At 38.5% G+C, this 23,611-nt stretch overlaps 1 protein-coding gene across 1 annotated transcript in view; it reads right to left on the reverse strand.

The window, feature by feature from the left end:
• The window catches only part of LOC139730087 (uncharacterized), a 79,654-nt gene that overhangs the window by 50,686 nt on the left and 5,357 nt on the right, over positions 1-23,611 (reverse strand). The window contains exons 4-9 of the mRNA XM_071640996.1: positions 20,961-21,589; positions 15,249-15,334; positions 13,135-13,203; positions 10,632-10,706; positions 5,923-5,995; positions 4,240-4,314 (exon numbers count right to left, since the gene is read on the reverse strand). Coding sequence (XP_071497097.1) covers positions 4,240-4,314; positions 5,923-5,995; positions 10,632-10,706; positions 13,135-13,203; positions 15,249-15,334; positions 20,961-21,589 — 1,007 coding nt within the window. The remainder of the gene's footprint in view (positions 1-4,239; positions 4,315-5,922; positions 5,996-10,631; positions 10,707-13,134; positions 13,204-15,248; positions 15,335-20,960; positions 21,590-23,611) is intronic.

Raw genomic sequence — 23,611 nt, forward strand, 5'->3', positions numbered from 1 at the left:
TAAATGCTAATAAAAATGTTTCCTGGCAGAGTCAGCTATCCTTCCAGTAAATGCCTGGGCATATTTGCCGTATCCGGGCAATTACCCCCAGAGGGCAATTACCCCCTGGCCAAATACTGGTTGGTGGTAAGGTTAGAGTAAAGATTAGGGTTAGGGTTAGGATTAGGGTTAGGGTTAGGGTTAGGAGTTTGGGTTAGGGTTAGGTTCAGGATTAGGATTAGGATTAGGGCCAGGGGAAGGGTGCGGGGTAATTGCCCAGGGGGTAATTGCCCTAGACCCATATTTACAGGTTAACATGACAGAAAAGAGGAGTGTAATATATCAAATCAACCAAACAGAACGGAAAACAGTTTCAATTAGTAAAACGGGACCTAAAACAAAAAAGACACTGGTCACTGTTAAATACCCCGTTGAGGACTAGTCTTGACTATATTCAGACAGGTATCTATGGTGAAAGCATGTTCTTGCAAAATTAGCCAATCCTTAAAGGGGTAAAGTCTGTACATGACCTAGTCATAGTCACATTTAATCCATCTAAATTACTTTAAAAGTGAATAATCTCGCCATGTGGAAATTTTTCACGGTGCGACCGTGTATGTATTTTGTCTTGGTGTTGCTACATGTGTGGGGAAATTTTGGATGACACGCATCACAAAGAAATACAGCTCGAAGCCTTCAGTCAAAACTAGACAAACACTCCAGCAGCACATTTAGAAAATATGAATTACTTTTCATGGGTTGAGCAAAGTACAAGCTCAAGTGGGCAGCCAGGTCTCGAAACTGAAACATCTGCGACAGAAGCTGAATGTATCATCTCCTCTCCCTTTTTTGTTCTTTTCTTTCCTCTGTGTTCAAGTATAACATCTTCGCTCGAAACAAAAACAGGCCGAGGAGGCATTGTGCATTGTATTGAGGTTTATACAGTCGTAGCTTATTCAAAGTGGGACGGGTCTTTGTTCTCGAGTGACCTTTTTCAATGCAGTAACTTCTTTGCTTTTGATATCTCTTTGGAGGAGTGAATACAGCCAACCACTCAAAGTTGCCCAGGATTCAAGAAACAATTCCTGTTTCACCAACTGTGCATAGTTAACAATTAGGGTCTACACACAAAACACAATTCAGAAGGAAAGAGAGATAATTCTATTATGCACGTGAAGAAGATTTGAAGTCTTGTGTGTGAGAAAAAAACAAAAACACAGTAATTACAGAAAACCAAAGCCTGTTGATATTAAATATGGATTGAGTGAGAGCAGCAATATCTGTGAACACATCAGTGAAAGTTTGAAGAAAATCAGACAGTCGATTAAAAAGTTATGTCTTTTTAAACTTTCCGTGCTCTTATCGCTGGATAAGGAGACTTTGAAGTACTTTGTGATGTCATTATTGACAGCAACACAGAAAATTATAAAGAAAATTCAACAGATTTTCACTTTTCTAACGTATAATGAAAGAGCAGTGACTTATCCCTTTCAAAAAGCAGGGGAAAAAAATACTCTTAACATATATGTAACAAGTCAATGGAACATGCACTTTTGATAGCAAAATAATAATTTTGTGGAATGCCCCTTATAGTTTCTTCAATATTGTTGTCCAAAATGACATCATAAACAGAAGTAGTCTTGTTATCCACCAATGACAGCACTGAAAATTTAAAAATGCATAAGTCTTGAATTGTCTGACTTTCCTCAAAATTTCACTGATGTGTTATACTGCTTGCGCTTTAATCCACATTGATATTTAGACTTTGGTTTCCTTTAAGAAACAAGTTCTACAGGCATGAATGAACTGTTCCATTGTATTGACATGCTTAAAGGGAAAGTCAAACCTGAACCCTTTTTTGGAATTGATGATAAAATATATTTTTTGCACACAAGGGTGCGAAAGAAGTTTTATCAATGAATGGATAAAGGGTCCATGTAACAATTAGAAATGTACTTGTTGGAAAAATGAAAACTTTTCCTTGTACAGTACAGAGCAAATCTACACTCATTTGGAATTTTTCCTTATTTTGATATACTTTTATTTTGTTTGAACACCTGTCTTGTTTACGAGACTATCTAAATCCACCATTCACAACACTGATCAATAGTACAAACTAAGTTCGCAAGTTATAGCTTGAATTTGTTGACATTGTTCTTGTTGTTGTTGTTGTTATTATTATTATTTTGGGGTCGTTGTTCTTGTCTTCACTTACTCAGCCAGCCAAGCATCAATGTTTCAAATATGATAGTCTCTTTCAAGGCTCAAACCATGAATTATTTAGGGCACAAAGCCAGCATATATCAGAGTCTTGCTGTGTTTACAGGAATGGCTGCCCCTCCCCCCCCCCCAAAAAAAAAAAATAGGGTAAACAATTAATCACTAAGAAAAGTGTAGGGACCACAAACTATTAGTACACACTATGAATTTCCCTATGCACACTGAGGCCTTCGTAAAGCTTCAGGCACTAAAAATACTTGGGCATGATGGCTTTATTGAGCGGCAGAGTGCCACAGGCAAACGTGAATGTTTCTCATACAGCGTTCTTGGCACTGACACAGAATTAGTCACGGCTCGTGGGGCTACAGCGATGGACTTTGAGGGTTTATGGCAGGCTTTGAGTCATTATTGATCGTGCTGTTCACTCATCTACAGCCATTTGCTTCACTTAAGTTCAGTTGTCGGGCATACAGCAGAGTTGACATAAGTCAGATAAATCCTTCTTCCCCTTTCTGTTGTTTGTTCGTTTGTAATGTTTTCTTGTTAATACCGAAAGTCAAATCTTCTGGAGTCAAATTATTACAATAATACATGTGATAACAGTGTGAATACAGTCATAAAGCTTCACAGAAATATGCAATATGTGTTCCTAGTTTGATCAAAAAAGAAAAAAAGATACATTGCAGCATATCATAGTATAAACAAAACTGCCCTCCCTAGATCTCCATACATTGCTTACTTTGTGCAGTCACTATAAAATAGATAATGACCAGGAAGTACAGACCTGTCTTTCAACCCATTGAGGATGGACTGATTTTGCTACAAAACGCATTTCCCATTGACACTTGCCCGAGTATACTCAGGGATCGTCTTCAATGGGTTAATCGCATTGTATATAGCCATTAAGTGTGTGTTTCCAACTGTAGGACCATAAACTGTAATATGAAGTGCTAAGGTGCAAATTTGAAAAGCAACAGTTTAATAATTAGCCAGGGAAGATAAAACAAAGTTGTTGACAGGAACATCGGGGACGCTCAATTTCAGAACTTGTCAAAGCTTGCTGACTAGGCTGTTTAATGATGGTCAAATGCATACCAAAACAATCCAGGATACACAAGTCTTGAGAATTAGGCTTTCACTATCAAGAGATCTATGAACAAATATTACCATTAATGATGATTTCAAACACTGACTGCATAGCTTATTTGAAAACTGCAGAGTATGGGAAATACTTTGAGAATATTATTTTGGCATGTTTTGGACCCATTGTACAGCTATCATGGTAACTTTATGATTAATGATAACCCTGCAATTGACAGCAACTACCTATAGCAAGCACTATTTCATTGCCAATCAAAGCCAAGATATGTTTACACCTGCCCGACTTTGATTTTCATGTGACACCTAGGCAATCGGGCGAGCGCTTATGTAGCACCTTGATTAGACCCATCCAAAATGCATCTTACAGGTCAAAACCCTGAAGTGACCTACATTTGACATGGTGTGAATTCTCAACAGGCAAATGATGCATCACGCGTTACCCCGGGGTACCACGTTGTGTAGCGCCACCTCATGTACACTCGAGGACAGTCGCAGAGAAATGCATGCACTGTGTGCGTGTGTACAGTCATTCTTATGCCACTGCATGCGATACTATGCATGCATGGTATACCAAGTACTGTACTATCAGCAATATAGCGTGTGCTTCAGTGCAGTGCAGTGCAGTGGCTAGCGCGTGCTAGCTCCAGCGCCAAAATGATTTCCCACTTTTTGGCACCCAGGGTACAACCTTTAAAAAAAAAAAAAAAAATTCAACAAAATGGCTGATTTTTATTTGGTACCCCGGGATACCATTTATGTCATCATATGATCCTAAAACATGGAGGCATATGATTTTGATGCCATGGGAAATCAAAATTTGAGATCGTAATTGATACAGTATGAACAAGCCTGCATCGCACATTAACACCCACACATGAGGTCTTGACAAGACAAGAATTTGTACAGGGCAGAGTGAGGGTGTGTTCACATTTCACTTACTAGTACTGATATCCTGGTTAGGGAGCGCTCCTTGGACAGGGAAGTCTTGAGGCTGCTGAACGCTCTCCGCCTCTCCTGTACAAATCAAAGAGGTTGGCATACTGTTAATTTACACTCGCACTGAGAATAGCGTGTAGTACTCAGTCGTGGAATGTCAAATTCTGCAGTTGAGACAAACTTATGCAACTCTCTGGAGCGATACAAGTTAGTGAACCTTACAATACTGAGATTACTCAGACATCATATAGATTGATAGATACATTTGGTTGATTGGTTGATACATTGGTTAATAGATCTAGGTACAGTGATTTCTTGATTGATGAATAACAACAAAAAAATAAACTCTGGTGTAAACAGATAAATATTAAAAGTAGATAGAAAGCTGGATGAATAGAGAACTAGAATATGAGATGTATCATGTATTGTGTACAAATAAACATACTACATACACACATGATACACACGTAATAATCATAAGTAGAAAGCTGAACTATTCTTTTTTATAAGGACCAATCTGCCACATGGGAATTTGTTGTCAGAAAAACAAAGAGCAAATCACCATTTGGTGAAACATCGTCATTGTACATGAGAATGTGTTCGTATTGTTTTCCTCTCTTTTCACCACGATCCAAAACACCTCGACAAAGTCCCTCCCCCTTTTCCTTGTGTGTAGAAGGGGCTATCGGATAGCTACTACTCGCTGTAAAACATAAAATTAATGCTACTTTTATTCACAAAGAGCAATGGGTGCATTAAAAATAATGACACCATCACCTCAGCTTTAATATTCTACCACATCTAGTCACCACCAATATCACCATTGATCCCCGATGGGGCGACAAGACCTTGTATCTAAAATATTGGTGAAAATGGCTTTTTGGGATTAATGGTCAGATAATCAGGTAAGTGATGTCCTGTCCGAATCCTAGCTGTCTAACCCTAAAAATGAAGCCACCATGGCATGTCAAAGGAAAGGCTCTCCCATTTGATATAGTGCTTTGGTTGCCATGTTTTTTGGCTGTCCTGAACATTAGACATATATTACTTTGTAGATACGAGGTCTTGTCGCCCCAGCGACGATATGTACAAGGTCACTACCACTTGGTGAGAACAGTTGGAACATTTCTGGACCATTGAGGATCAGCTGATCTTGGTACAACACATATTTCCCATAGACACCCGCCAGACGATACCCTGAAATCGTCTTTAAAGGGTTAACCCTCCGAAAAGGGTCAAAACTCCAAACTTCAATGGCTTTTCTTTTAAAGGGACTGTACAGTAATGGTTGAGGTGAGGATTCAGCTTGTTACGTTTTGCGAGATTTGTCAAAGAGCATAGAATTCTGAGGGGAATCAAGAGTTTCTTTGATGAAAATCATTTTTGAAATGACTGAGATACATTTTGTATCTAAAGACAAGGTAAAGCAAAGATATCCTATAGAAAGAAAAATTGTGGCCTGTCAATTTTATTAGGATTGCTTTTTTCTTTGGGGGGGGGGGGAATCTCTCAGCCATTTCAAGACCAATTTTCATCAACTAAACATTGAATCCTTCTTGGAATTACATGCTCTTTCATATTTCATAACAGGTTTCTTGTTATCTCACCAAAAATGTCAAATTATGAACATGACGTAAGGTCTCGACCACAACTATACAATCCCTTTAAAAGTCCACCCAGTCTCACCTGTAGCTCTTGGAGCCAGAAGATCATTGTGTGTTGATCCTTGGCCTGCAAGACGTACGTCCTACCATCCGTCCTGTAAGGGAGGCATGAAATGGCTATTACAGGTTTGCGTTTGACTTCAACATTCAGTTAATGACATTCTTTAAATTGTTTGTTAGCACATTTTAAAGGGACATTACACATTTTTTTTTTGCACCATCTGTGTAGAAGGGATATCAGACATTCTGTTCCTATCATAGTACTAAATTGGACTTCAATGCTTTGAGACAAGCAGAGTCTGACCACTAGAATCCTTTTGGATGCCAAGGCCTGAATACACGAAGGTGGTGCAATTGGAACCATGGTTTAAACCAAGGACAATTTGTATGGAGGGCCAAGTGTCGCATAGCCTATTTTGTTACGAAGTCAATCATTTCGTCAACGAAATGAAGCCAAAATGTTGTCATTTCGTTTAATACAAAATAATCATTTCGTCAATAAAATGACAGATTTAGTGGTAACGAAATAGGCCACGCGACACTTGGTGCTCCATACAATTGTCCATGGTTTAAACCATGGTTCCGATTGTACCACCTTTGTAATTTCAGGCCCAAGGGTCTATAATGTCTGCTATATTAAACTGACCTACCGGTAAGTTGGACATCAAAAGGGAGCTGAGAGATTTTGATTTGAATCATTTTGTGTAGCTTATAATTCCCAGTCACTAGATATCAAGGCTTTGAATTAGAATTCAGCATTAAATAGTGAAAAGGCTGAGTAGAAAGACATTCAGCACGGTGATATGGCTCAGTCAATAGCACATTTGCCTGCAGATCAAAGGGTACCAGCTTCGATTCAGGACTGAGTCTCACTGAGCAATGTTGTGTGCATTACAAAAGCATTCTGTTGCGTGATGTAATGTTAAATGGAGGACCGTCTGTACAACTGTATATGAGTAAGCCACAACTCACGCACATAAAAGACCCCACTTCATTCATTCATTCATTCATCGCAAAGAGCAGGGTGCCAACTCGTTGAAAAGGCTCCCCCACCCACCCACACAAGAAAAAAGGGTGAATGATGCCAACCCTGCACGGTTCATCCAAGGTGACTTGCAATACTCAGCAAAGGGTATCAACCAAGCATATTGTGCCATATGCCTAATGTAAAACAAACAAAATTTTAAGTAAAAGAGCTGTGACTTTCTCTAGTTTCATCTAACGTCAATTACAATTGTACCTTACAGTCGCCACTTGCATGTACAATTTCATATGCACTCCCGGGTTGGCGAACTAACGATAGGCACTGAATTAGTTCGCCGCCCATAGCGCACCACGTACGTGTATCATTAGCATTTAAATATGTGTGTTATACACACACTTCAATGTAGGATGCATTGTGCATCATCGTGTTTGAAAAACTTTGTTAATCTGCCACCTGAAATCCATTCGAAATCAAAAACATCCTCACATTAAAGTTGGTTTTGTCACCTGCAACATATGGTAAAATACATTTGGATTACAATTATTTGTGTTTTTATGGAGGAAAAAGGTGAATTAGGAATGTCTTTTGAGAGCGATGAAAATCTGTCGCCCCAGCTGATCTCCGATCGCGGCGCGCGTTACATACGGTGTGAATGTCTGGCGACTCTAGGTAGTGGCGACTTAATGGTAATCGAAGTTACCTCAGAATGTAGCCAGCCGAAGGAGTGGATAATGTCTCTAAACACTACGAGTGGACTGGTATGCTACAAAACTGGCAATCATCAAAAACAAATTAAACAAATTTATGGTGTCCTACAAGTCTAATGATGAGTGAGATAAAGGTGACATGCTCTAGAGCTTTACTTGGAAATAAAAGAGCTGAGAAAAGGCCTGTATGTAATTCAGCTGAGATTGCTGGTCAAAATTAGGTTTCTCTCTATAAAGTGGATCATAAATCAAGGCTGATGTGACTTCACATGGCACTTCATCCATCTCAAAGACAACATTAATCACACATGTAATACAACCTAGCTAGAGCTGAAAGTGATACACTTTTTTAATATACAACATACTTCCTTACAAGATACTGAAGGTGAGTGCTGGATCTTATACTTGGGATTCTTTCGAGACTTTGAAATGATATATCAAACTCAATTCACAGCAGTACACGAAGAAGAGGGTCACTTTCAAATCAAACAAACTAATTGCAACTGATTGACAAAGTGCCGATTGTTGACTTATTAAAGCACCATATACAGTGTACATGGATGTATTTTGTGTCTTAGTACTAAAAGAGCCATGATGAAAATATGGGCTTATAACTCTGGTTGTACTCAAACCCATGCATTTTTTTTTCTATTTTCCTCATCCGAGGTACTATATTTTCCCACATAACTTCACATTTTACAGTCGCTTTATCTACAAGTATCCGAAGGTATGCAACATATCATTTTGAAGGGACAAAAATAATTAAAGGCTGCATCAACGATACCAACCGAAATAATTGCGTATTTTTAATCCAATTTCATCGAAACTACTACATTGTATTTGGTTGCACTTCAAACTTATATAAAAACTAAATTCCGCTTTCAAATCTTCTACTAAATGGTGTATATTGAACAAAAATTTGTTTCCTTCATTGAGTTCTCTTATATAATTTCTATAAACAATAAATTGGGCATAATTTTACAAAAAGATTTACTAATTTCACCTTTTTATTGCCTACATGTATATCATATCCGAGAATTATGACGTTTACATTGATATCTATTACAAAATCGAAAACATTTCAAATTAAAACCGAAACCACTTTCGAATACATTTTGATATTTTTGCATTTCAGCAAAAAATGACAAATGGTTTCTTTACAATTACAAATAGTACACAAATTATCATTCAAAATGTTCCATAAACAAATTATCTTTACTGGGTAGTATACGATGAAAAAGCTGAAAATTAAATTGTTTTATTCTGTTGTCATTAATCTGAAGAAACTCACATTGCAAAACCTTTTTCCAGTCAAAATCACATGGTAAGTTCAAATATTACCTTGCCAGGAGTGAATATACATGAAGGTTCTTGTTTTTTCTTATGCAAAAAGAATCTATAATAATAGCTGACGTTTTCTGTACACTGATTTTATCACCTGTTGACAACTCAATAGCATCAAATTCTTCTGTGTGCGGTAATACAGGAGTCTGTATGTTATTACGTAACTTGTCCAACCAAAACCTGGGGAATGCTTTTTTCAACTTGGACAATTCATATGAGGTGAGCAGCTGCCTGTCTCGGAAGGTTGCATTTACGGCTGTAACGTCTTTCCATTCCCCATCTTTTATAATCTGTTTCAATTGTGATAACATCTTCTTTTATCCAACTCTGGATAAATAACATTTCATTTTCATATTTAATATGACTGTTATTCCAAACAACTTCTTTCTCTATATCATTAACATTAAACATATCTATGTATTTTAACTCAGACCATGAAAAACTCAGGTATTTGTCTCTTTCTGCATATTCTTAGTATATCATTTTTCTTGCAATTGAATTTCCAACACAAAGGCATTCCGCCAATTTTCTGGGTCCAATACTCAAAATATTCAAACCCATGCATGATCTGTCAATCAGTTGCAGATATGGCAGCTTGACACAAGAATTTTATGAATAAATGCACAGTATCCCCTGCTATATAAGGACTGGCACTGGCTGTCAGGCAGAAGCTCAGTAATCCAGTGTATACATCACCTGTCTAGTAATCAGGTTCACTTTGTTGGTGCGAGTGTAAGCCAAGTACAGTACCTGCTTGTATACCCATGATTTTTGTCTCTTTTATCATGGCTGCTTCTATAACTCTAATAATTGGTGTTTATTTGAATTAATGAAGGCCGGTTTGTCAATAGCGTCGCAGTCACACTGGCAAAAGATTGTAAAGATTGCATAGTCTTTGCAATCTTTTGTCCTCCCTTCACTTAGGCTGCGTTTATCATCTTTCCCCTGTTTTAAACGGCTTTCAAAAGCCGTTTCCAAAGCCCTTTTGAAAACCGTTTCCAAAGCCCTTTGGAAACGGCTTCCAAAAGTGTTTCGTTTATCAAGAACTCTTTGCGAACACGATAACTGGCCTGTCACTGCACAGCTGCATTGCGCGATTTGACCCGAGGAGAAAAGGTCATATAAGGCGTGCATGGCTCGTAACTGCAGTACAAAGCCGTTTCAAAACAGCTTTGCGTTTATCTCGCTTCAAAAGGCTTCTAGAAACAGGTTTCTGGAAACCTGTTTTGGAAACCTGTTCTGGAAAGCACAAATTTGCGGCGTTCAAAAAGGCTTTCCGAAAAGGCTTTCAAAACAGCTTTGCGTTAATCATCTCATAAAAATTCCCTTAAAGTCGTTTGGAAAACCTGTTTCTGCCGAGAAAAAGAGTTGATAAACGCACCCATAGTGACTCAAACGTCTCAATCTTTGGATTGAGAAGTTTGGGTCAATAGTGCATGTGCGCAAGGAAAAAGAAAGAGTACGCCGTCTGACAGCTAGTGATTGTGATGTAACAATGCCCAATTGTACATATGGCAACACGCTTCGGAGGCATGGCCTGAAAACAGATGGTGGAATAGCCATGTGACAAACTTCACAAAGTTTCAGTATCTAGTATTCACACTGCCAAAAGATCGAGAAGCTTGGCGGGGATGGAGAAATAAAGACAAGTTGACGTAAGAATTCATTCATTTGAACAAACAAAATAAATCTTACTGAATTTGGAACTGTCTCTGACTTCCCGGGTTTGTGACATCAAATGTGAGCGATGAGTTGGCAATGTCGATTGAGCTGTAATTTCAGGGGGATGGAAACAAACAAAGCAAAAACAAGATCAAAAAAGAGAATGAAAAAAAAAAAATGAAACACCATTGGAGATTATCAAAATGTCACAATCAAATGAAACACCACTTGCATGAACAAGAGACCCGCGGGTCTAGCGCTCACCTGAGTATCGCAAGTTCACCTTTCACGCAGTCACTTATCTAAATTATTCACGGCTCTACCAAAATTTGACCAGGCATTCTCAAGTAGAAGATGAAAATGTACAATAAGGGCCCAATTTTTTAAGATTCCTTAATTTGGGGGGATTGCGGCCCCCTGGGGCCCTCTGGTTGGGGCATGGTGCCCATTTTAACAAATTTAGTTCCTAACCCCCTACAGATGCTACCAGCCAAGTTTGGTGAAAATGGGTCATGGGGTTCTCAAGAAGAAGATGAAAATGTACAATTTAGGCCCCATTAGAACCCCCCCCCCCCACCCCCCTCCCCTGGGTCCCAAGGGGGGCACCCCTGATTCTGCCATGAACAAACTTGAAACTACAGTCATCAATGTACTAACTCATAATACTAACTTAGCTCTATCACTTCTGCTTCTAGAGAAGATTTTTAAAGATTCCTTAATTTTGAGGTGTTTGAGCCCCCCTGGGGGCCCCCTGGGTGGGGCATGGTGCCCATTTTAACAAATTGAGTTTCTAACCCCCTAGGGATGCTACCTGCCAAGTTTGATGAAAATCGGTCTTGGGGTTTTCAAGAATAAGATGAAAATGTAAAAAGTTTACGCACGACGCACGACGCACGACGCATGAAGGACGATCGCAATAGCTCACTTGAGCCTTTGGCTCAGGTGAGCTAACCATGGTAAAGTTTATAGCTATGCCTTGCTCAAACATGATACTAGGAAAAAATATATTCCTGAAACAACGATCTAGAGAAAAGGAAGAAAATCTTGTCAGTTGTCTGGTGTGGAATTTCCATATAGCAAGACTTCATAAAAGGGATGGTATAGTTTAGGTTGAGATGGGGATTCAGATTTTATTTTTAACATTTTTTGAGAAAATTTGAAAACCTTTGCAAGAAATATTGAATTGAGAACAATATAGTGATCCTAATAAAAGGTGGGACCCACCTTTTATTAGGATCAATTTGTTTTGCTTTGTTTTTGGACATCTCAGCCATTTCAAATCCAGTGTTCATCAAATAAACTTGAAATTCCTCTTAGAGAACTTTGTAAGTAGCGGTTATCCAATTAAAGCTATACCATCCTTTCAGCAGTAGATGAATCATAACTAGGAACGAGCAAACTGATTTGTACAGAGTATAACACTTTGTAAATGGCCATCTTTTAGGTTTGAGTTGTTTCAATTGATCTCTCATTAACAGTCCACCTCCCTTCTGAAAGATGAGCACAGTAAATTCTAATACTTAAAGGGGATGGATAGTAACTGTTCAGTGGGAATCAGTGTGAATGCTGGGGGATGATTGTTCCAATCCTTGTGGGATTCTTAAAGAGCATTATAGTCTATTGTTGTGTGAAAATTATTTGCCTCAGAATGGTCTCATATTCAAGTAATGTGCAGTTAATGTTTCCCGATCGCCCTGTCACTGTACAGGCATGCTATCCTGGAAACATTAAACTGCACATTTCTTGAATATGAGACCATATTGAAGCAAATAATTTCCACACAACAACAGATTATATAATGTACTCTTAAATGAATCCCATAAGGATTGGAACAATCATCCCCCAGCATTCCCACTGATTCCCACTGATCAGTTACTAGCCATCCCCTTCAACTACAACCATCATTCTCATCAGCTGTCAGAGCTGCTGAGGCCCTGTGGATAGAGCCAATGGACTCTTTTTCTTCTGATTCATGGTTCAAGCCTGCTAGTTTGTAGCAGTAAGACCACAGATCACCCCAAGGTTGGGGTAATGTTTGTCCCTACCAACTACTTTTGGAGCGGGTGCTGTTCGTTATTCCGAAGGTTCGCTATTCCAAAGGTTCGTTATTCCCAAGGTTCATTAATCCGAAACACACAAATTCCCTATACCTAAAGGTTCGTTAATTAATCAGAAAATGAAAAAGGGTTCTTTAATCCGAACATTTGTGGCGTTCTTCCGAAGGTTCGTTATTCTGGAGATTCGTTAATTTGAAAATGAAATTCGGAATAATGCACCTTTGGAATAACGAAACTTCAGATTAAAGAGCCTTCGGAATAACAAAGCTTCAGAATAACGAGCTGTAACCTTTTGGAGCACCCGGAAGGCTATTGCCCCTGTGGTACTCTGCTTGTACTGGCATATATCCACAAATGTACTGTGTATGTACTTTTGTTTCCCTAGTGGCCACACTAGTCTACAGTCTGTATTAAAAGAATAAACTCAACATATTAACAAAGGAACAATTATTGTTTTTATAGTATATTAGTGTCCTTACCCAAGTGCAGCTGTATCTTGCGCATTGCGATAGTAGTAGAGCCGACATCTGATATCATCAAACACAAACCTGGCAGGAAAGAACATATTATACATACATGTGTACCAAAAAATGATTATCATAGATAGATTACTCAAACCTTCAGTGAAATCAGCAAAGATTATATAAGTTGAATTTAATTTGGATAATGAACAGAATTTGAAATATGTTTCCAGTAAAGGTTGTTTTACATTAAGGTGACCAAAGATCCAAATTACATATATGAATTCATAGACTTGTTTTTTGGGTTTTTTTTTTTTTTTTTTTTTTTTTTTTTTTTTTTTTTTTTTTTTTTGGGGGGGGGGAGGGTTTATACATTTGTGCTGGAAAAAGTTTTTGCATTTATCAAGCACTGAAAATTGCTTTCATCATTTTTTTTTTTTTTGGTCATTTCTTTTTTCAACGCCAGTACAGCGGTAGAAAAATGAATATAAACAAGAATTCAACAAAATGACAGAGGCTCTCTACGTGGTACATCATACATTAGTAGTAAAAACCGCATCATATCATAGATTTAATAGATAAAGACAAATAGGCTGTACAGTCAGCAAACAGGTAAAACAAACTGTCATGTTTTGGTTTCTGTTCCTGTTTTTGTGTTACCAAGTAGCCAGGAGCATAAAACAAACCACACAGACTTTCTTGTTCACGCACGCCTTGACATTTTGATACGAGGAGAATTGCACTGTTTACAGCCACAAAGCAGCGAACTTTTTACTGTTATATTGCCATACAATTGCTCCTGATTTTATACACCTCAACAAACAAATCAGCTTCAAAGGACCCTTCTTTGTAATCGGCAGTCAGTGGAAATTCAATCACGCACACAGGTCTTTGTACCTGACTAATCAAGGGTGGCACATTTTTTTGAGATTTTTTTTTCAAGGTAGAGTGGGTGAGACACTCATTTTCCAATTATAGTCTGGCAGTAAAGTTTCCTGAGAAGAAAAGTAATCTTAGTTTCCTTGTAGACTTTGCCCCATAGAGAGATCCATTAAGAGTCCTATCTCACCTGTGGCTCATAACATACTTGTACAGGGTGTTCAGACACAAAAATATTATATCATCTAGAACGGTATAGCTATACAATGAATTTATACGTCTGAACACTGACTATCGAAACAACGTATTGCGAAACGATGTATAGCAAAACGACGGTCAGAGCATTGTTTCGAACTAGAACTCGAAAACGAATCAGCTTTCCATCGTGTCCATTGTGTGTCTGAATGTAGGGTGACCACAGAACGGCATACATGTAACTGGGTGGGGATTAATGGGAGCTTGCACGAAAGGTGACATTGTACCTGTCACTCATGACCACAACATGCCCAGTGAGAAACTGCGCATGTATCTATACAATTTCCCAGAATGGTCGAAATTAGCGTCCGAACGGTCTGTCGGCTGTACGATGATTCTTTATGACGTCTTTCTTTATAGAGTTTTGGTATAAACTGGCTTGCGTCTGAACAGGGGGTATCATGTCTAAATCAAAATATTTTTATGGGGGAGGGGAGGGACAAAAGAGGTTCTGCCTGTGTCATTTCACAGGATATTTTTTTAGTGTCCAATGAGGCCACGAAGATCGAGAGCTGTTGAAACTTTGTGTTTAGCATTTAATTTTTATGTGGTATTGGTGGTGAATGTACAAGTGTCACATGCCATTTGGACTGACCACAATGTGACAGTCCAAGCAATACTGTAAAACACAATACTTTCGCGGCATGAAATTATTTTGAATTGGAGCCGATGGCCTTTTTTGCAGCATGAAATATTCGCGAGTTGCCTCTAACATTCAGTGCATATACAATTGTAATGTAGACAAGAACTTTCGCGTGCATTTTAATTTCGCGAATCTTTGCAAAATTAAAATTAAAGAGCACTATAAATGGTTAAATTTGCGATTGTGGAGTCATGTACTGAACGGAGGAACATTTTGACTAATACGTCACATTCATATCGGGATCAGAGTCAATATTTTTGCATGCCTTTAATTTTGCAAAAATTGATGAAAATACAAACCTCAGGAAATATTTTGTTAATCAGCAAAGAAAGCACAGAAATGTCTTGAATCTCACCATCTAGTCTTGAAAGACTTAAGAATGCCCTTCTCCCCCTGCTTGTCCAGGTATCCACACAATTTGACCGACTTGCTCTGGAAATCCTGGGCCAAAACACATGATATACACATTAAATGGAGAATCAGGAAAAGGATGTAACTTTCTTTAAAGGGGAAGTTTCCACATGCTGAAAACATGTAAAATTGAATGCATGCAACAATGTTAACTAGCTGAACATTATCAGATGGACAATCTGTTGAAAAGTTTTGAATCTTTACAACTGAATGAGATAGCAACATTTTGATGCCATGTGTGGAAAACAATATAAAGAAAGAAAATATAAAGAGAATTCCACAAAATGACACAGTTTTGTACACAGTCACTAAACATGCCAATGATATTGAAACATTTCATGCGATATCATTCCCCCTGCTTTCCTACATAGACTCTAGAGGTATCAAAGTCAAGTGCTCTTTCATTTTGCTAAAAAAGTGATCAAACATGTTGAATGTTCTTTTTATGGTATAGGTTATTTCAAATCAAAATCAGTGGTATTTTCCACATTTCCAAAAAAAACAAATGTCTTGTTTGTAGGACTTGGTATGTCAGAATATCTTTAAGAAATTCATCTACAAAAAGGTACTGCAAAAACATACAGTGTGCAATTGTATGCAGCAAATGTTATCCTGTCAAGATTATGTATTTTCTTTCCCTCCGTGGCAACAGTGACTGCAGTCCACTATCATATCAAACCAGAAGCAGTTTCCCTGTCTAAACCTTGACTTGGATTCATGTGCATGCCTCTAATTGTCTTCACAAATGACTTCAAAAGGAAGAGCAAACCATTAAAAATAAACTCAAAAAAGATATTATGTATCTGATCTCAGTTTCGGTGTTATACTGAATTGATACATTTCCATAAAAAGTATCCAGGAGTTCACTTCCCCAGGTGCTTCTCGACTTATACAGCACTGCAAATGGGACTTTCACTTTCGCATGTTATGTGGTAGGCCCTATACAGTTTGTATCCTTATTCTAGCGCACATTGTGTGCGTCTGCAGTATATTAAAGACATAATTTACCATTTGCAGATGAAACGAAAACCCAGTATTACTGCTTTAAAATAGTTCTCAAGTGTGAGTTAGGGATAGAAAAAACCACTGTGAAAATTTGAATCAGTAAAATTGATTCTAAGTATTGTTAAATATACAAAGTAAGAACAATAGTTATAATAAAAATATTTCCAAACTAAACCGTATACCGCTACGATTTATTGAGAAAAATGTTGACATCTCCTTATAACTTAGGCTTCATTGCAAAACTTTCACATGGAAGGGTGTTTTGTGGTACAACAGACCTACACATATACATGAAAGGCGATATCTTGAACATTTTGCAAATGACTGCTCCCAAAGGTAAACTGGACCTTTAACTGTGCAATAGGACTTTCCTACAACAGTATGAAGGACATTCAAACAGCACTGTTCTACGGTCTGCACTTAAAAGTGTTGGCTTCCTGTTTTCAGACTCTTTATACAGACTACATTCTCTGTATGATTCTCACCTACACATTCTCTGTACCCGGATAGAGTAGGGGAGGGACCCAATTCACACCTGTCAGATAATCTGATCTGAGCAATCTATCAAACACCTTTCTGTGACACTCATATCACACTTTCATACTATGAAGAAAAACTTGACTAGTATTACAATATGTGTGCATGCATCATGGATTGCTCAAGATATGTATTTGGGCTCGCAAAGAAAGATGCAAGGCTGCACGGCCTTGATAACATAGATCAGTCCTTGAACCAGAATTGACATTTAAATAACCCATTGAGGACAAGTCCCAGGTATACTTGGGAAAGTGTATTATCATGGAATATACGTGTTGTAGCAAAGTCAGCCCATCCTCAACAGGTTAATTTAAATGTTCCTGACTTGCATAAATTTTACAAACTCATCGTTTGTGTTTGAGTTTGTTTGTTTGTTTGTTTGTTTGTTTTGGTGGGTTGTTGTTGTCGGGTGGGGAAGTGGGAGGATTTTAGCTGTTCTAAAGACTTGATAGCATAATGTGGAAATATCGGTGGTGTGATTGAATGAATACTTCATTCTCTAAGTCCAACGGGATACATTCGAAAACAATAAACAGCACCCATCAGGAAATTCATTCACTCATTTATTTAATTCGTTTTTGTTTGTTTTTTTCAAATTTAATAGCACTTGCATCAAAAAAGTCTCTTACACAGATTAACAGTGTGAGTTTACGTAAACTTGACATTTTAAAAACAAATCGAAGAGTGCAATTCATAACAGAAATGCAAAGTTGGAAAGCATGCATAAAACAATATATAAAAATCACATCAAAAACACATTAAACTAAACATTAAAGATTCGCATAACGGGGACGTAAGGATGAAAAACATAAGGAAAGTATAGCAAAGAGAGAGAAAGAGAGAAAAATGAAGAGGAGGCAAGAAAGAAGACTGTGCAAATAGAAAAAAAGACAATTGACAAAAATTGAACAAATTGCTTTCAAGATTCCTGTGAGTACAGTAAAACCAACTGTGGCATTGCTTATCCATGAGCCCATGCCAAGCCCGACACGTTTGCCCTTCAGCAAGGCACTTTATCCACATTGCTGCTCTCCATCCAGGAGTATAAATGGGTACCCGGTAGGATGAGAAAGCTTATGTTGGTTGATCAGCATGTGCGCGCCTGTAAAATGGCTGCGACTGGCTGGAATGCTCCCCAGGGAATGGAGAATGAGCACTGTTTAGTGCTGGTTGGAAATAATGTATCAAGTGACCGGGGTAATCATAGTCTGTAAAGCGCATTGAGACACTTAAGTGTGAAATGCGCTACATTTTGTATATAAAAACCAGCTATTATTATTATTATGAGCAAGAGAGGGAGAGAAAGAGGGAGAGAGAGAGAGAGAGGGGGAGAGAGAGAGAGATAAAAGAAAAGTAGGCTAGAGAAAATTGAAGAGCAAAAAAGAGGAGTCCAGAGAGAAAGGGGTAGAGAGAGAGAGAGAGAGAGAGGGAGAGAGAGAGAGAGATGAAACTTGCTGCTTCACAGAATCACAAAATCAAAGCTTGCCATATTTTGAATACATTTTCACTGTATATCAAGAATACAAAATTTTAGTCTTCACGACATACAACTTGTATATGTACCGGTACACACACGTATGTACATCCATTTAAATCTTAGTTTTATCAAGGGATGATCACTATACTGTAAAAGTGGTTTCTTTCGCGGTGGTTTTATTTTCGCGCTTTTCGCGGTTTGAGGTTGAACCGCGAATTTAACATCACGCGAAAATGTTTTGAACTCGTCGCTTGTACAACGCTATCATTACCGACCGCGAATTTAAACACACGCGAAAAAGTCAGCACCGATGGAAACCGCGAAAGTTTCTGTACGCGAAAGAAACCACTTATACAGTACTGTACAGTACAAGCGTGTATGCTCATAAATCTAATTTTGCAGTACGGTAATGACAACTAATCAGTGCTTCCCTGTAACATGTATTCATTTGTTTGAAATCTAAACTTATACAATTATGCTAAAAACTGAAAAAAAAAACACTTGAAAAGAAGAGCTTAGTCTATGGACAGACATATCAAACAACAGAACAAAAATATCAATACCCCATAGTATTTCATCTAAAAACAGTGAGTGCAAAAAAAAAAAATAAATGAATGTTCATTAAACATAAACAAAAGATAAGATTTTTCCTAAAATTAGGGAACATTCCGTAAATACACGTAGCTCTAGCTGTATTTCACCCTTTTAGAAAGGAAAAGGGAAAAAAATAAGACCAGAAAATTTGTGCATAAAAACAATTCACTTGATTTGGTTGTATAGACAATGACATGTTCTCTTGAACAAAGACTAGCATCCCCTTTCCATGAATCTAATGTGCCACTGAGTGCGAGTTCACATCCCTTTTATCATGAGTGTTTCCTTCTGCATTATACACGTGTGCATGAAAGGTGGCGAGATCAGGCACACGTGTGGACTCCCCAAGAGGAAGAGGCGAGTGGCCCAAGTAATTGGTTCATTTCCGCTCAAGAGGGTGGTATGGAAAGCTGACCGCGAATGGAGATATATTTTTGACGACATAATGAAAACAAACACACATCACATGAACACATCATGCAAGGTTTCAGAAAAACATAGTGCAGTGCTCACTTTTGTTTTCAACCTCTGATAAATCTGAGGGAAAAAAGGCAGTGTAAAATCCTGATTAGATAAGTTGTTTGTTGTTGACAGGTTTTGTGTTTGTTTGTTTGTTTGTTTGTTTGTTTTTTCAGGCAGCATTTACACTTTTTGCACAATCATTTAGCAGTGCTCAGTCAAGGCCCTATTGTAAACAGAGAGATGTTCACAATATTTAAAGAATAAGACAACAGGAATAAAACAGCTCTTAAAGACCTGTTACAGATTTTGTTATAAAAATTATTGTTATCACTGAAGTTTGTATATAATGTGGACATGTACTTGTATCCATTAGAGAGATCAGGATTGTGCAATTATAACATTCCTTATGGAATACAGTGAGTCATACACCTCCTGTACTTTGAAATACAGTACTTGAGTAATATCTGGAATATACAGTGTATTACAAATATGTAGTGTATAAATTGGTTTTGTATTTTCAATTTGTTTGTTAGTTTGCTTGTTGCAGATTCCCTTTTTAATAAGGAAGTATACTATATGACGTAGCATTAACTTGTAAAGGTTGTTTCCATAAAGTGCCAGCAAACAACATGTCCATAAAATTCTGAATTGTGAATTGTGTTGAGATATCGAGGGGGGGGGGGGGGGGGAAGGCTATTCATAGACAATAAAAACAGGTGACAATGTGTCAATAGTTGCGTACATCCATTATAAAACTTTTTTTTTTTTTGCTGAAGCAGTTTGACAAATCAAAACGAGGGGGGGGGGGGGAGGGGTAATACTATCCAGTCTAGTTTTAGCTAACCTTGTCTTTTACTCTTATTAAACTATTTTCAGAAAGGTTACAAGATCTAGACAGGCAGGTCAATGTACATGTGTACGTGTACCGGTAACACAATTATGCTGTGATCCTCAAAACAAGAGAGCAAATGCTGTCACATCGACAATGCTTTGGCATATGTGTCTCATAGACATGTTTGTACCCCCTGGGAACTGAGTATAAAGGAGTTTAGCAAGTTGTGATATGATGGCACCTAGTACCCTACACCTAACCCCGGGGCGCTCCTTGTACACAGTTCCGTGCCCTCGCGTTCTAGATTCAAAACCAAAAATTTGGTCAGTATCATGAACATAATTGTCGGTGGTAAATTCTAGATTTGTACAACCACTAGTTGTTTGAGGCTGTGAATAATGAATTTTGTAAACTAAGAATCACCTAAGGTAGATTCTAGTTTCTAGATCATTTGTTTACACTGATGTTCTACATAAATATATTCATTATTAAGTTAACTTGCTGTGTTATTACCCGCAGTTTTACTGAAAGACTAATAATGCACAAAGAGCTATACATGTAGATCTAACGGCTAGCTATGTTCTTCTATACAACTTAATACAAGTTATCTTTTAAAAATGTATGTGAGAAGAATAAAATGTACACAAAATATGTGAGTGAAACAGGAAGAACTCATGGTCTACTTGACTGAGTGTAGAACCCTAGTTAGAAACTGAGTAGTGAGTGAGTAAAAATCACAAATCACTCACGTCACTTGTGGTGCTGGTGGGACTCGTTGGTTCCGATCGACACATATTTGTATTTCGCTCCTTTGCTGCATCTGTCGTCTGTTCGACAGTTCCTTTCTCCTGATCGCCCGTAGACGATTCGGCAGACGACAATCGACCGGCCATAAATTCTTCAAAACCATCCAGACTTCCACTATCGAGTGTTAGCTGCTGCTGCTGACGTTCTGGGGGCAAAGTTCGCGAAATTGCAACGGAGCGCTCTCGAGACTGTACGCCGGGAAAGGCTGGCTCGCTAGCAGACAACAGCCCAGTATGACTCGCCACCTTCTTCTCTCTAGCTAGAAATGGATCAGCTTCCATGCTAAGCCGTCCGACACCCGTGACGATCTCATGAGTTCCGTGCCGCGATGACATGACATCATCATCTTCAAAAGAAATCAGATTTGCCGTCGGGACGTCTGCCAAAAACGCGGAAGGGAAAGACGGTGTCAGCAAGTGACTGCCCCCTTCGCGTGCGGGTGACGCCACTTCCTTTCGCCTAGGCGCAGCCATGTTGAGTGATGATGCCGCTGCGCTGCGGCGCGGCGGCGCGGCGGCGCGGGGGCTGCGCTTCTGAAGCTCCCCTATTGCCGCAGCTGGCGGCAATGCAGCTGCACACCGCAGCAATGCAGCTAAACTGCAGCTAGCTGCTAGCAAGGCAATTTAGCGCTAGCGCAAGACTACTTCGTTCGTGTGCCTGCGACTTGGACAATAATTTGTCGTAGATGGCGCTCTGAAACTTTACATTTCTAGGGCCCTGTCTTATAAAGCCTTCAAATCAATCACAAGTCCCCAAATCAATCGCAACTTGCATTGCAGCTCACAAGAAACTTGTGATTGATTTCTATCACAAGTCTTTATAAGACAGGCCCTAGGATACTAAGTACACAATCATCATTGATATTATTCTGAGTACTGTCGTTTTCGCGACGCCAAGTCCGAATACTAGTAATCTGTTAGTGTAATATTCTCAGGTCTGGCTCAACACCTAACAGGCGTTGCTGTTGTCGTCGTTGTCGTCGTTGTTGTCGTTGTTGTTGTTGTTGTCTTCATTGTCTTCGTCATCGTCATCGTGTTTTTTTTTTTCTTATCATCACCAAACAGTACGGTTCCATGAAATATTATTAATTTACACCTGCGACTATTTTCCCATGAAAGCTTATAAAGTTGTGATAGGTTTTCATAGAACGTTCGGCTACTTTTCTGAAACTGTGAGTAAGCTTCTTCTTTATGCTCATATTTTCCCACAAAGTTGAGAAAACATTACATGCAGCTCGTTATTCCGAAGGTTCGTTATTCCGAAGGCTCTTTATTCCTAAGATTCGTTATTCCGAAAGTTCATTGTTCCGAATTTCATTTTCGGATTAACCAATCTTCGGAGTCATGAAATTTTGGGATAACACCACAAATTTTCGGATTAACGAACCCTTTTTCATTTTCGGATTAACGAACCTCTAGGTATAGGGAATTTGCGTGTTTCGGATTAGCGACCCTTCGGAATAACGAACCTTCGGAATAGCGAACCTTCGGAATAACGAACAGCACCCATATAGACGAATGTGATACAGATTCATCAATTGGGAGTAGGGTGCTGTATAGGTATAGGTGATAGGACATTAGGAACAGGTTAGGATAAGATTAGGATTATAGGGTATATACTAATCCCAGATTGTGCCTGTATAATCTTATGACTATTATACTTTTTTTTTTAATTACCCAATAAAAAATAAGCATAAGACGTTCATAAAAGGTTTTCTGGACGTTCCAGACGGATATAAAATGTTCTCTAAACGTGACATGGAATGGGTAATAAGACGTTTTAGACGCTCTTAAAACGCTTTTTCAAAGATTTTCTGGACGTCCGCAGAACGTCCACAGAACGTTTTGAATATTACAGACGTCTAGGTATAACGTCTAACAGGTTTTCTGCACGTCCTTAAAGATTCCGAAAGGTTTTTCTATTGGTTTTTAAACGTTTAAAAAACGTTTTTGTAACGTTTATTTGAAACGTGATACGTCGAAAAACCTTCCACAAAAAGACGTTCTGAAAACGTTTTGACAAAACGTCCAAATAACGAACTTGGAACGTTTCAATAGCATTCAGAAAACGCCCAAATATTAGCTGGGTTCTAAAAATTCTGACGACATTCTGAGTGCGTTCCAAACATTCGGGCCCATTCTTGTGGCCAGCCCGAATGTTTTACCCATGCTTAAAACATTCGAAGAGCATTCGAAGTGGAGAAATATCGTCCTGAATTCGAAGGGTATTCTAATTGGACACTAATTGGATTGCATTCTGAATATTCCTACGGCATTCTAAATATTCCTACGGCATTCTGACAGCATTTGAAACAATCTGACCTCTTGAGGGAGAATCGGAACTGTTTTACACCTTAAATTCTGCCAAATTAAATAACTAAAAAAATGCTCAAATGCCCATACAGTAGATTACCCCCAGTTAATACTGGTTTGTAAAAAGTTAGAGTAAAGATTAGAGTAAGGGTTAGGTTTGGAGTTAGAGTTTGGGTTAGGGTTATAGGGTTAGGGTTAGGTTAAGGATTAGGAGCATAGGGTTAGGGTCACGGGAAGGGTCTGGGGTAATTGTCCAGGAGGTAATTGGCCTAGATACTCTC

The sequence above is a fragment of the Diadema antillarum genome, unplaced genomic scaffold, assembly GCF_040938485.1.
Source record: "Diadema antillarum isolate AM-2024a unplaced genomic scaffold, OU_Dant_1.0 seq00000290_RagTag, whole genome shotgun sequence".
NCBI lineage: Eukaryota > Metazoa > Echinodermata > Echinoidea > Diadematoida > Diadematidae > Diadema > Diadema antillarum.